The sequence below is a fragment of the Dermacentor silvarum genome, chromosome 1 (genome assembly GCF_013339745.2).
Source record: "Dermacentor silvarum isolate Dsil-2018 chromosome 1, BIME_Dsil_1.4, whole genome shotgun sequence".
Classification (NCBI taxonomy): Eukaryota; Metazoa; Arthropoda; class Arachnida; order Ixodida; family Ixodidae; genus Dermacentor; species Dermacentor silvarum.
Window position 1 is genome coordinate 38,092,672 of NC_051154.1, and position 14,819 is coordinate 38,107,490.

Genomic DNA, 14,819 nt, shown 5'->3' on the forward strand with positions numbered 1-14,819 from the left:
TGCAAGGCTCACGTTGCACCAAAAATAAGGCGGCGGGTTTTGTAGTGAGCAGCCAGCTATTTGGATCTCTTTTCTTTCCTGACACACTTTTTTTTTTTTTTCTTGTTTCGTTTTATAAAATACCATATGTGTTGAAGCCGCACAGTCGATGTGACACCTGTGGATACACGTAGCACGTTGCCAATTTTTGTTTACTACATCGAAGAACGATGAAGCTTTTCGGCGGCGTCGAGGGGTAGGTTGATTGCCGATTCATTACTAATTTCGTTATATGCAACTCAACAATTCTTACAGCTGCACTTAAGTTAAGTCGAAGTCCTATCTTCTTTCTTTCTTTTTTTTTTTTACGCATGAACTTCCCAGGTAGCTCCAGCATGCAGGAATGTGAGCAATCGGGAGCGCGAATGCACAACTTCGCATGGCGAGATAACAATCGCGTTTTACAAACTGCCGCGTACGCACGTGCCTCGGTGGCGCTTCTTGAGTTCTGGGACCATATTTCGTGGTCGTCAGTTATCTTGCAGATAACGAACTTCAACAGAAGCCAAGAGGCACGTGTGTTTGCACCCACTTTATCCTATGCGGCGAAGCCCGAGCGCGGGAACTTCAGTGCGTCACCCACGTCACGTCGAACTTTCAGAGCTGAAAAATAGTTAAAATTGCCGAGGTACATTTTTGCCGAGGTGTTCTACTTTCTCACTTTAATAACAAGCAACATGTACTTGTTTTACGTGCGCTTTAAATTAGTTTGCACGCAGCCTGTGTCTGGGCACAAATCAGTTGACTTGGCTGAGGGCATAGGTGTTTTTCTCCTTTTTTTTTTTTTTTTTTTTCTCCTGTCTGAGCATTATACAGCGGCGTCTTCTCGCGCATGTGTCGTGTAACGTGTGACCTTTCAGAAAACGTATCGTCGATTGTTGTGTGTCTTCTCTCTCGTGACATTTCAGGGGAGCCACTTTGTCAAAAGCAGTTGTATTAGACGAAAGCGGCCAAATTCTGGGATGGTCGGAAGGTCACCCTGTAAACCACTGGCTTGTTGGAATGAAGGAATGCCAAAGACGTGTCTATGAACTTGTTCTGGCTGCCAAGCAAAATGCTGGTCTTAGTCAAGAAGTTAGCCTCGCATCACTAGTGAGTTGTATTTTTGGTCTAGTACAGTACATTTATAATGATACCACGTGTGATTATATGTTGCTTTTAAAGATTACCCAGTTTCGCATAATCACCTTTTGACAATATCCGAAAAATAACCTGCATGTAACAATATAATTTTCTCACACATTGAGTACAATGGTCAAATCCTGATTTATAAGAAATATTTTCGTGGAAAAATTGGGCATTATGAAACAGAACAGTGAAATTTCATCATCATACTGTATTGGTGAAGCAGCGCACTGACCAGGACAAAGTTGCGAGTGTTGTGTATTCTTGTCCCTCTCCACTTTGTCCTGGTCAGTGCACTGCTTCACCAATACGCTATGATGATTAATCACCAACTCGCCCAACTTTCCACGTTATTGAAATTCCACTGAGCTATTAATGTTGATATAGATTGCAGGCCCTGCAATTGGCCCTAAGGTTTTATATGGTCCAAACACCTGCTGGCACATGTGCAGAAACAAGATGCTGTACACAATGCGATTTTTCTTACTTCACATCCAGCTAAAACAGATGCTTTCTTTTTTTTTTTTTTTTTTTTTTTTGCCTTAATGCTTAACATTTCACTTTTCTGTACTTGACAATGCAATACCTAAGATATCTTAAACATTGTAAAATGAGTTTGTGTGTATAGTCAAGGCTCTGCTGTTTTCAGAACAAGATTATCAGAATATGTGCTGTGCTTACATGAGCATGCAATTTCCATAAGTGGCTGTTCCAAGATGTGTCGAGATATAACAGTAACCAGTTGTAGACATAAGACCTCCCTGGATGCCACTGTAATCCATGTTCTAATATTCGCCAGTGCACATGAGGACCTGCATGAAAGCATTCGGAAGGCTACAACACCTGCTTGCAACAGTAAAGAACATGTACTCGTTTGAGATCAGTATTGAAATGGAACACTGTCTCTGCCTACTAGTGTGTGGTATGCTACTTGTGTTGTGAATCCTGATCCATTGAACTTTTCAGAGCCTTTGTCTCAGTGGCTGTGAGCAAGAGACAACAAATAATGATCTAAAAGAACTTATCTTGAAGGAGCACCCTGACATTGCATCATCAGTAGTGGTAAAAAGCGATGTCATTGGAGCACTCAAGACAGTTGCACCAAATGGTTAGTGCCCTCAATCGCCTGAAGACAAGCCTGTTTTTCTATCGGAAGATTAATTGCTGTCACAGCAACACTTATCCAAATGTCTAATGAAAAAACACTCAAGTTAATAATTCAGATGTGACTTCCTTCAGTGTGGAGAGCACAAGTTCAGCATAACTACTACGGTTATGAAACAGCATATGACATAATCTGGTAAAGAGCAAAAATTGGAGCCCTTGATAATGCTATGAATTTCCTGCTTAAAATTCAAAAGCCATTGTGGCAATACAAAGGCCAGATACATCGAAAACGTTAGTGTTAAACAATTTTCAATAACGGTTGTAAATGGCAGATATTTCTGTTATTGCAACCACTGCTATTGCTATTATTGCAACCACAACAAGTACTCCCACATTTTACATAAAAGCTTGTGAGAAGCTGATGTGATTCAGGGTTCAACATATAGATTCATGCATACTTAGCAAATGATTACTCACTGACGTAATATCATGGACTCATAAAGTCCATTGCAGTTTGTCCATTTCTATTCACTTTTTGTTACAGCTGGATAATATGTAAAATCATGCATATCATTGACTATTTTGCCACAAGTGAGCGGCAGGTCATTGGCTGCCTGTTCTTTCCTTTATTCTTTTTCTTTCTTTTTTTCAATGTTTGTTTGCTTTGAAGAACTTCATTACTTGTTCATAGTTGTGCATGTGTGCGGCACAAGTTACACTGAATCAATGTAGTGATTTCCACTACAAATGAAAGCCCTGCACCTTTTGCAGCTTGCATCTTCGTGTGAGAGTTGTTACATTAAGTCTATTGCCAAACTTTTCACATCCGTGCTTTCAAGAAAAAAATAAAAAAAATAAAAGCCTGTTACTTTTGATGCCAAAGTTAGAACTGTTTTACAAGCAGACAAACCTCGTGCAGGAGGTGTTGTCCTGATAGCTGGTACAGGATCCAATTGTTTGCTCGTCAATCCTAATGATTCAATGCATCGCTGTGGAGGCTGGGGACATATTCTTGGGGATGAAGGTTCTGGTAAGTCCCAAGTCTTTTTTTAATTGTTGTTATTATTTGTGTCTCCGTGCAAAAATGCAGGTTATTTTGTTTTGTTGGGACTGGTGAAAGAAAAAGAAAAAATAAAGGCTAGCGGCTTCTCTACTTGATAGTTTGTGTGGTTATTTAAATATTATTTTATCCAGTATTTTTTTTTACAAAGTTTGGGAGATTGTTCAGGTGTCCACTGGAAAGTGAGACAGTACATTATGAACGATGCCTGTGGCCTTTCCTTTCCCCCTCCCTTCTTTTTTTGGCCTCTGTAAATAAAATAAGTACTACTACTATCACCACAGTTTAAAGTCATCACCTGCAAATGAAATGTACCGTCAACCAAAAAAGTTTACGGACCACGGGATCTCGGAAAACGTCTGTTTCCAAGCAGCCTGCAATAGTAGTCAGTAAAACCGAACATCACAATGTTGTTCACACACAGGGTGTTTCACTTGGGCCAAACTTAAAAAATATGCAAATGCTACGTAGCTGGACAGAACCAAGGTAATGTGGTTTGCCGTCGCTTGGAGATACTCAGATTATTTCTTGCATTCCGCCTCATTAGATAATTAGTCTTAATTCAATAATCAACTTATTATAATTAGATAAAAAGTTCATTGAGAAAATTGTAGAGCAACATGACAAGCTCCCGATGCAGCTTTCTGTTGCTCAATACGTGCTACACAAAAAGTTTTTCTGAGCACGAAAGATACCCGCGAATACACGCACAGTACCTCGAGCGGCCAGTCGCATGCCAATATTGCGTGTATTCGCGGGCTTCTTTCATGCTTGAAAAAACGCTTTTATGTAGCATGTCTTGAACAACAGACAGCTGTATCTGGAGCTTCTCATGTTGCTCTACAATTTTCTCATTGACACTTTTCATCTAATTATAATATTTGAGAAGTTGATTAATCAATTAAGACATATCTAATTAGGCAGAATGCAAAAAATAATCTGAATATTTCCAAGCGATGGCAAACAACATTACCTTGGTTCTGTCCAGCTACATAGCATCGGCATATTTTTAAAGTTTGGCCCAAGTTAAGTGAAACACCCTGTATACTGGTAGAAGCTGTAAATGCGAATACTAGGCTGCATTGGTGAGGCTGCTTGAAAATTAGACGTTTTCTGAGATCCCGTGGTCCATAAACTTTTTTGGTTGACTGTACATAGAAATGTTGTTTAGAGATGGATATATGCCAGGTGTTTCTGTGAAGAGCTTAAGCAATTTTTAAAAATCACCTGTGGCAATTCTAGTTCTAGTTCCCCGTGAAAAAGCGGACATTACTTGCATGAGAAATCCAAATGTGTAATTGACTGATTAGCAAAAATTCACTAAGATTTTAACTCATTACCTTACAGCACATACCTGGTTGTAGTGGCTTTGGTGTTGCGTTGCTAAGCCCGAGGGTGCGGGATCGAATCCCGGTCGTGGCGGCTATATTTTGATGGGGGCAAAATGCAAGAATGCCTGCGTACCATGCATTTGGCGCACATTAAAGAACCCCAGGTGGTCAAATTTATTTCAGGGTCCCCCACTACAGTGTGCCTCATAAACATATCATGGTTTTGGCATGTAAAACCCCAGAATTGAATAATTTACCTTACGGCACACATTGCAATTTACAAATTGTAGCTGGTGAGACTGCAAGGCATATTCACTTGAAGAAAAGACTTTTGTGGGTGACACCACTTTCGAGATACACGCCATCAAACTTGCGTCAAAAGTACACTGTCGTTCCACTTACTTTTTTCACAAAATGCTGATTTATGCTTTGAAGCACAAAAATAACTAGAACGCCAATGTATTTCTTTGTAATGTTTGGGAATTAATGTCTCGAAACTGGTGTCATCCTGAGAATTCATTCCAAGTGGATCCCTTGCAAACTCCCCGGCTACAATTTGTAGATGTCAATACCGGTCGATAATTAGTTTAAAATATTTATTGCCTTTTTGTTAATTAGTCAGTTATGCATTTCAGTTTTTCGTCCAAATAATATGCCTTCCTTTGAGCAATCCAACTCAAGGATTAGAATTGTGCTATTTGCCACAGGTGATTTTTAAATATTGGTTAAAGTCTTTGCAGGAATACCCGTTATATACAGGGTGTCCCAGCTATCATGCACCGAGATTTAAAAATATGCAAATGCCACGTTGCTGGACCGAACCAAGGTAATGTTGTTTGCCGTTGCTTGGAGATACTCGGGTTATTTTTTGCATTCCACTTAATTACATAATTAGTCTTAATTATTTAATAACTTTTAAAGTTTAACTTTTAAGATTTTTAAATTTTGGTGCATGGTAGTTGGGACACCCTGTACATGCATCATGCTCATAGGTGCATGCTTGTTCCCTTGCAGTAATAAGTAAGGTTGCCAACTGTCCCAATCTTAACGAAACAGTTCTGACTCTTGAGTAAATGTCCCGTCTCCCAACTTGACCCAGTTAGGATGGCCAAATGTCCCGACATTATTATTTTTTTCTTCCTTATTATTATTATTTTTTACTGGATAACAATAAATACACCAGATTTAATTTTATTATGCCTGACAACTCAATTGTAGATGTTTATTTTTTGTATTTTGTTGCGTTGTCATAAACATAAAGGCGGTTTTGTTTTTGTCGTGGTTCTACCTCTGTTGTAGGCAAGCCATAACCATTCACTGTACCTCTATCCGTATTGGTAGCTGTGTTAGTCAGGCAACTCTACTGCACCTTTCTTGTTGTAAATTGCGACTAGGTGGGACAAAAAAATTGTTTAACTTTGTTGCACGTACAGACTGGCGGCTCCTGGCACTGATAGCGTCAATTGTTGCCAGCCACCAACATGTGAGGAGTAAGGGGCATATACAAGTCTGAATGTAAAATTGTACATAAGTTACTATGGTGTTGAACATGTATTTCTTTCATGCCAATAGTCTTCTTAATAGAGAGGCACTCTTTTCTTGCTGCACTTTTATGCACTGTTGTAAAATACAAACTGCTTTGTATAAGATTTTTCTTTTGTTTGCTGCCATTTTTGTCTGAGGTTTGGCTAGCAACTTGTCTGTGGCTTTTCTTGCATTCTCTAATTAGAGCCTATTTTGTTTCAAAATGATGTCCCTCATTACGGTTATATTAACCCGTTCAGACGCCACTTTATCATGTTGATTGAAAACTTACTTTCACCACATTTCTTGAATCTTCAGAATCATACAGCTGCAGGAAAGATGAAGAATTTTCAATTCTTTAGTGAGTTTTGTCAAGTTTATAGAATGTGGACTCCACGCGAAAGCTCAATGAAGGAACATCAAATATGAGTACGTCAACTATTTCGTGTATTGAAAAGCTTGAAAAGCACTTATCCAGCAGCATGAAAAGTATGCCTTGTGCATGACATTGTGAAAAACAATGAAAGAAGTGAGCCCATTACATACAACAACATACTGACACCGTCTACCTTCCCACTCATTTTACTAAAACATTTTGCACATGTTATCCGAAATTGTAGCACAGTTCCAATCATAGGTGTTTCAATATATATGCAACACTTTTTAAATATCATTACTTTTATCAGTGCTTTTGCTGTTGGTGCACTATCTTGGTGTATAGAATTGTGTACACAGCGCCTGAAAGGGTGAAGGGGCGTTGGACCCATTGTACAAGTATAATGCCATGCTATTTTAGTCATTACAGTTTAGCCTGTAGAAACAAGCATAATTTATCTTTCTTTTAATTTTTTAATTTTGCTCGGATAAAACCTACCTGCAAAGCCTGCTCATTTGATTTATATGCGCATCCCTGTGTTTTCTGGCTTCGCTTGACAAATCAGGTTTCACTATCTCGATACAAGCCATCAAAATGGTTCTTCATGAAGATGAAAATTTTCGGGCTCCTCAGTGGAGTTCCCAAAAGATTCGTGAACTCATAAAGGAGCACTTTCAGGTAAGCACTGAATTTGTGGTGATTACTTAAACACACATTCTTATTAATAATAATAAAAAAAAATTATTTCAGAAATAGCACATTGTTTTCGTCAGCCTTTTGCATGTTCTCGGTATGTTTTCATATACTTTCCACCATCATTGAGACACGGTTTTTCTTATCCCTGCATCATGAAGTGGTGCTGCTTGTGGTACACTTGTGGTACGCAACTTGCTTTTTTATTTCTGCCCTCAGTGAACATGGTCATGTATTAAGTTACCATAGTACAAATGAAATTGATATGGTACTGAGTAAGGCTGTATGAGTGATAAATTTGTTTCTCTGCAGAGCAGCTTTATTGGTTGTGAAATATTGTTTGCTAGTGTGCTTCTTGTCATATAAGTACGAGTAATTCACATATTATGGACATATACTAATAATATGTACAATAATTGTCCACTTTGATGTACTATAACACCTTTTGCATTGACTTTATGCAGCACATTGTGTCATGTGTGGTGATTCAAATATCATTACACATAGGTTAGAACATTTAAACTCTGTATTTAAAAAATTTTTTGTAATAAACAATGCTGATATGGGCAGGAGTCATAACAGATGGTTATCTAAGTACAGTCCCATGATTTGTTGCACAATTTCCAGCAGTTCAGCTGGACAGCTGTCAATTTAGGTGAAGCAACTGGATTTTGTCAATGCGATTATCATGCTCTCCTTTCACTGGAAGGACCTTTTATTTTGGTTAAAATTTTACACAGTATTTTATTTAGTTGTTTAAAGCACTGTAATCAGCGTTTCACTTTTCCCAGCTTAATAGTCACCACATGGCTTTTTCAGCTCGGGAGTTAGGCATGTACAGATTGCCATATGACAGAGCTACCTTAAATGTTGTGCTGCTTTTATGCTCCATTTGGAAGGAAAAGCATGTATAAATATTACTGGGTGGTAGTAAAAGGCTGTTTCCAGATAAAAGTATGACCCGTTGTACTGATTGAACTTTCAGTGCTTATGTGAGTGCAGTTATGCTGCAAGTGTACATTGCTGCTACGCTTTGGAGAGTGAACTAAGAGGCCATGGTTCCTAAATCCAACAAACATGTTTAATGCAGCTCACATTGTCATTGCCAGCAACTGAATGTCTGGTCATAGCATAGCACACAGGCCACTTATAAAGCATTATCATGAGGAGCTCACATTGTTGGGTGCATATTTCATGGTCAGTTTGATGCAAGCACCAACTAGAGGTGTGGTTCAATTTCCTGCATGTTTAAGTTATACAAGGGGCTACCCAAAAGTTCCGGGACCTTGAAAAGCATGGGCAAACTGAGTGTGGTACACATTTCCGCCGCTAGATGTAGCTAGCAGTATGCCTTGCGAATTGGTGTGCTGAACGACTTGCATCTGAGAAGTACTGTTTTGCGAAGTGTTGTTTTTCAACGCAATGTTTCACTAATTTGGCACATTTTTGAGTAACCCATATGACAGACTTCAAGGAGCAAAGGATTTGCATCAAGTTTTGTTTTAAACTTGGCAAAACTGCAGCAGAAACTCATTGTATTCTAGAGGACGCTTTCGGAGTCGACGTCATGAGCCAAAGTAGGACATTTTTACGGTATAAACGCTTCAAAGAGGGTCTAATGCGAGTTGACAACGATGAAAGTTATGGACGCTGTCAACGAGCACAACCCCGGAAACGATAGCGGAAGTTCGTAAGGGCTATCCTTGGAAATCACAGGCTAACTCTAAAGGACGTTCGCAGCATTGTAGGACAATCGTACAGCACAGTTCGGAGAATTTTTTCGCATGTTTTGAACATGAGGCGCATTTCTGCAGAATTCGTGCCAGGACTGCTCAGCGACGAACAGAAACTGCATCGTGTTTCTGTCTGTATGGAACTGAAGCAACAAATCGGAGACAATGCTACATTCCTCTCCAGTGTAATAACCGGGGATGAGGCATGGGTTTATGGCTACGATCCTGAAACCAAACAGCAGTCGTCACAATTGAAGTCGCCAAATTCCCCGCTGTCAACAAAGGCACGTCAAGTTCGTGGCAATGTGAAGTCCATGCTTATAGTTTTTTTTTTACCTACATGAAATTTCGTACCTCCTGGACAAACCGTGTATAGCGAGCTTTACTGTGACGTTTTGAGGCGCTTAAGAGAGAGCATTCGTCGCAAATGTCCGGAGAAGTGGAAGAACAACAACTGGTGTCTTTATCACGACAACACACCCGCTCACACATCACTCGTTCGACAGTTCTTGACTTCCTAACAAATCACAGTACTTCCGCACCCATCCTATTCACCTGACCTTGCCCCTTGTGACTTTTTCTTGTTCCCAAAGTTGAAGTTGAAGCTGAAAGGACGTCAGTTTCACACTGTTGAAGAGATGCAGTCGGAATCGCAGGCAGTCCTGAACACACTGTTGCCTGGAGAGTTCCAAGAATGCATGTAATAGCGGCAGAAACGCTCGGATCGGTGTATACATGCTCAAGGGGTCTACTTTGAAGGAGACTGTGCTGATTAGGCGTTTTGGTGGACACATGTTTTTTACGACTGAATTCCCGGAACTTTTGGGTAGCACCTCATAAGTGGATTCCTCTCCGACTACTTATGTGTTTGACAAACACTTGCAATCTGTGCCAACAAAACTGAACCATTCCCGACATTGTCAGTAAATCAATGACTGGCCAGTGGATAATGTGCTGCAGCACTAAACTTTCTAAATCCACTAACTATTTGCCCTTCGAGCAATTAGTGTCAAGAATTAGCCTTGTTATTTTTCAAGTGGCTGAGCGGTGTGTTGTTCATTTACTGGTTCATACTGCTTAGCAGATCTATATAGAAATCTTGAGTAAAGTGTACTGTTTCTTGGGCAAGTTGGCAATTCATACTGTGCAGGAATGACTAAAGGGTGCACACAAATGCCTAAGGAACAGATAACCACATTAACAGGAGTGGCACTAGCAGCGGAACTCTATTGCATTTCACTTTATTTCATATAATTATGTCATTAAGTGGCTTAGCAATGAATGCACTTATATTAACATGTGAATCGTACTAAAGTTCAGTTGCTAGCTGCACTTTCATATGTGTGCCTTATTCATTGTTTCTGTCTATTAGGTCCCTGCACAACTTGAGAAAAGGCCAGTATCGCTTTTATTGTAGCCACTGACCTATGCAGAAACACTTGGGTACTAATAAAATAAAAAGTTGATTGGGACCTCCTGTACAAACTATGTGTTAGAATGTTAACACTGCAACCTAAATTCTGCAGCAGCAATATGAAGGGGTAAAAAAGAGTAAATAAACTATTAGCTGATGACTGTAATAGTAAAACAACATGGATTAGAAGCAAATACGACATCAAACTTAAGACATCTTGTATGTCACATTTGTGTGGAAAATTTCAAAGCATTTGTTTTTGTTTCCTGTATTGTAGTGCATTTCCTCTTGAGCATATTAATGTCTGTTGGATGTCTTAAGTTTGATGTCGTATTTGCTTCTAATTCATGTTGTTTTACTATTACAGTCATCAGCTAATAGTTTATTTACTCATTTTTACCCCTTCATATTGCTGCTGCAGCATTTAGGTTACAATGTTAACATTCTAACACATAGTTTGTACAGGAGGTCCCAATTAAGTTTTCTGACTTCGGATCCACACCTTAACATTACCAAAATATAGATTGATAGGCTGAAGGGTAACTGTTTAACAGTAAATTCGAGCAAAACTAAAGCAGTTTTTTATGTGCTGGAAGGGAAAAATATAGGGTCTGAAGCTATAGAGCTTGTAAATTCTGTGAAGACACTCAATATAATAGGTATTTTCTGAGCATTTATTTTAAAGGAAAATTTCTTTTTTCTGTCGGTATAATTGTGAGCCTAAGTCACATTCTCCCTCTCATTGTCAAAGTTATCCTGTACAATTCACTAGTGTACTTGCTCCTTCAGTATTGTAGCATTGTGTGGTGCACTACAGGCATCACAAATCTCAGTATCGTATTTTCCGGTGTATAAGACACATTTTTTTCTGAATTTTTCGTCGGTGCGTCTTGTAGAACGGTGCGACTTACGTACATTTCTTTTTTCTTTGAAAAACTGCCATAAAAATCTATTTCGATGTTATGGCTATGCGAAGCCCGCTGGGTTGACTTAATTGCTAGGGGTTCTGCGGGCGCTATCGAGTTCCCGAGCGCCATGCGAGAAGGATGGAGCAGCAACGCAAGCAGCGGCAGGCTGACCTCCAGTCAACCCACCCAGAACTCGCATCTGCAGATCGCTTTCAAGATGTGAACTACGCAGTTGCTACCAGAGTACAAGCGGCCGAAGCCCCCCCTCCCTCCCGTGCTGCCTTACCGCTTTCCTCCCTTGTGTGCGATTCAGTGCACCCTCGCATGCTTTCACTCGCACATACAACATACAGGGCGCGGGGACGATGTTATTGCCCTTCGACTTTATACAGAACATCGCGGCAACCATGACGGCAGAAATGCACCTGGAGTGTCCGTATCATTGCTATCACAGTTATATAGGAAATATATGGCACCCATACGCTTGCGTGTGACCCGTATTCACGAAGTGAAATGTCACTAATTTTTTTTAAATCCCTTACCAAACGAACAGGTGCGTCTTATACACCTGTGCAACTTATATATGTATTTTTCCGGAAAAACTGCCATTTTGAGGGGATTGCGTCTTGTACAAAAATGTGACTTATAGACCGGAAAATACGGTGAGTTGCGCTTACTTCAAAAGAAGGCCGTCCGCTTTATAGCAAATCTTTCGTACACTTAAAACGTTTTACCGAGTATGATATTGGTCCAGTATTTTCTTTGTACAACTACCAGTTTATTTTGTGTTACAAATCTACTACTATACAACAATAATATTCTTATTTTTTTGGCGGATCTGCCAGAAAATATGGGCACAAGGGTGACTAGGTATTGACCCTTTTCGCGGAGCAGTTCGTTCTGGAGAAACGAGATGGCACTTTCGGCGGCGCACCGCACGTGGCCTCAGCGACAGCACACGAATATGAAACCATTACCGCTTCTACCTTGATTCTGTGCGATCAGCTGTCGGAAATGCAACTGAGTTTTCGCTAACGCACTGTGCTCCAATCATGCTGGATTGAATCATGTGAATTGAAGACGTGTGCAGTAGTTCGCTGCAAAAGTAGTGACTGGCATATTAAAGAATGGAGTTAATCTGTGTGGTCAAGTTCGCGGATCACTGCTGCAACTGTTCGTACATGTTACCGGCACTTCGAGATGTACGGCTTTCCTCGAGGATACAAAAATTTGCTCATCCGCCAGCGTTGTATCGCTAACCTTCAAATAAAGGGTTTCAGCTTCCTGTCATATAGTAAGTTTCGTGCTCAGTATCTACACACATCTACCCCAACTGGCAGGGAAACTTACACCCACTCTATTGCCAACATGTCAAGAATAAGTGAATGGGCGCACACTATATATGCACAATAAGGGACGGACTACACCGGTAGCGCCCGAATGGTCGAAGTTGAATGGTTTGTCACGGTCCACAAGAGTAAGCGAGCTACAAGCGATAATACATATTTGCTACAAGGCATTACAATGTACAGAACAGCCACGTTTCAAGCCTTGTGCGCAGCAAGAACAAATCTATCGGAACTGAGCGCACCTGCGGGCGATTAGGCAGAAAATAATCAGATAGTGACCACACCGAGGAACCTTACTGAGTCAGAAACGTGACAAGCCGCTGCTTCAAAATATTTGCCTAATAAAAAACGAAGAGCAAACACACTAATCCTGATTCAATTCATGAGCGGAAACTTTGGATAGCTTCGAATACATATTTAGCCCCGCTTTTAGAACAAGCACCATATACGCTGCTCACGCTGTTTGGACAGCTTAATCAGCTTCGAAAGCGCTTTTGCATGTTCTCTCAAGCTGTGGCCAAAGCTTCGTGTCGTTCACCCAGTCACCGTCTATGATATCTCTTGAAACAGAGGTTTACTAAGCCGCATTGGGCATCATACACATTCATTGTAAACACGGACGCAACGGAGGCAGTTGAGGCAAGCAATGGACGCATCACCACATGATCAAACATGGCAGCACCCTCGGGATCGCCGCGAAAAGGGTCAATAAAGAGCCGAGGAAGGTCCCTATTCCCTGGGTGTATTATAATAAATATTCCTTGTGTTACCCTGTACCCATGCAATTAAATTATCTGTCCAAATAAAACTTACCCTCTTCGTAACTGTAACTTTGTAATCAAGTCATTCTATCAGAGCAAACTGTAACTGCTTTGAAAGGTTTGTACCACTGTGAACATTTTAATATTTCACATTTTTCATTTGAATGACTTTTTTAGTATGAATATTAGTTGTTCTGACAATTTTCTTATACAGTACTACACGGTCATTGTAAAGTGTATGCATTATATCCACGCTGCAATGTTGCCATGTAACAGGGAGTTGGGACCTCAGTCAAGCCTAAGCACGGCTTTTAGTCCCAGCCTCTCTTTTCTCAGAAGGAAAATAAATGTGATCGATTGATTGAACCTAAATATGATTAGCAATGCTTGTAGTTTTTTCACACAGAGCATGCAAAATTCTTGCATTGTTTCATTTTTGCTTCTGGTTTATGCATATTAAGCATATTTTCTAAAATCTCTGCTTGAGCATTTAGTGATCAAAAATATTTTTTTTACAACAGGTTAAGGAAATGCTGGAGCTTCTGCCTTTCTGTTATACCAACTTCAAGAAGCAATTCATTGCGGCAATGTGTGTGAAGGTGGCAAATTGTGAGCAATTCTCAATCCTTTTAAGCTTTTGTTTATATATTTGTTGATCAACACAAAGTAAATCACAGCCAAGCAACCTTTATGTAGCAGATCCTGCTACAAGCAGAAATAACACGTGGCTGAAGAAGAGTATGTGGTCTGAGCTATGTGCTGCAGTGTTTTTACAGCGAAGTTATTAGCGTCTAGTTGGCCAGCTTGTTTTGTGTCCATGTCTGTGCGCAAAAATGTGGGCCGATCCCAGAGGTAGTACAATACTGAGCCGACCCGCGGGAGAAGTGAAGCAGGCTCCAAGCACTCAGCAAAGTGAAGTGAAAAGTGCATACATTCTTTGGAATCGCGCATACAACATACAGAACAGCATTCATTTCAATAAAGAACAAGCACAAAACAAGCATCCGAACCAGATAATTGATGAGAAGGTGCTCCTGATGAGTAGCGCTCCCCGCATACGTTTCCCGGTAAAGATTACTTTTGCGCAGGCTGCCGCGGCGACGGCAGCTTGCAACGTGGGGAGTGACGTCACTAGCCTTTCGTATATAAAATAACCAGCCTAGCAACTTATTTCATTGTTGTTGCAGCACTGCTATGGGTAGGCAATGCATAGTTAGGACTCCCAAGGAGCAGCGTGAACACAGAGCGGCAAAGGGAAAAAGAAATGGCAGTACGACCGGCGGCGGCGTGCTGTCAAAATTACCCTTACTCCCATTACTCTAAAGCAATAAAGCATTGCATACCCCCCTCAGCAGTTGTGGTGGTTGTCAACAGCTTCGCTGGACGCCCACTTTCGCAG

The 14,819-nt window shown here is 40.4% G+C and overlaps 1 protein-coding gene across 3 annotated transcripts in view; it reads left to right on the forward strand.

Annotated features, from left to right (window-relative positions):
- The first annotated feature begins 76 nt into the window (after positions 1-76).
- Positions 77-14,819, forward strand: part of LOC119460744 (N-acetyl-D-glucosamine kinase-like) — a 30,388-nt gene continuing 15,645 nt past the window's right edge. Inside the window, exons 1-6 of one of the 3 annotated variants that reach the window (XM_049666824.1) lie at positions 77-235; positions 948-1,131; positions 2,131-2,272; positions 3,191-3,301; positions 7,128-7,240; positions 13,942-14,029. In XM_049666824.1, coding sequence (XP_049522781.1) covers positions 210-235; positions 948-1,131; positions 2,131-2,272; positions 3,191-3,301; positions 7,128-7,240; positions 13,942-14,029 — 664 coding nt within the window. In that variant the 5' untranslated portion in view covers positions 77-209. Of the gene's footprint in view, positions 236-458; positions 668-947; positions 1,132-2,130; positions 2,273-3,190; positions 3,302-7,127; positions 7,241-13,941; positions 14,030-14,819 lie in introns of those variants that run through there. The other 2 variants (XM_037721822.2, XM_037721829.2) reach the window with 2 other exon arrangements.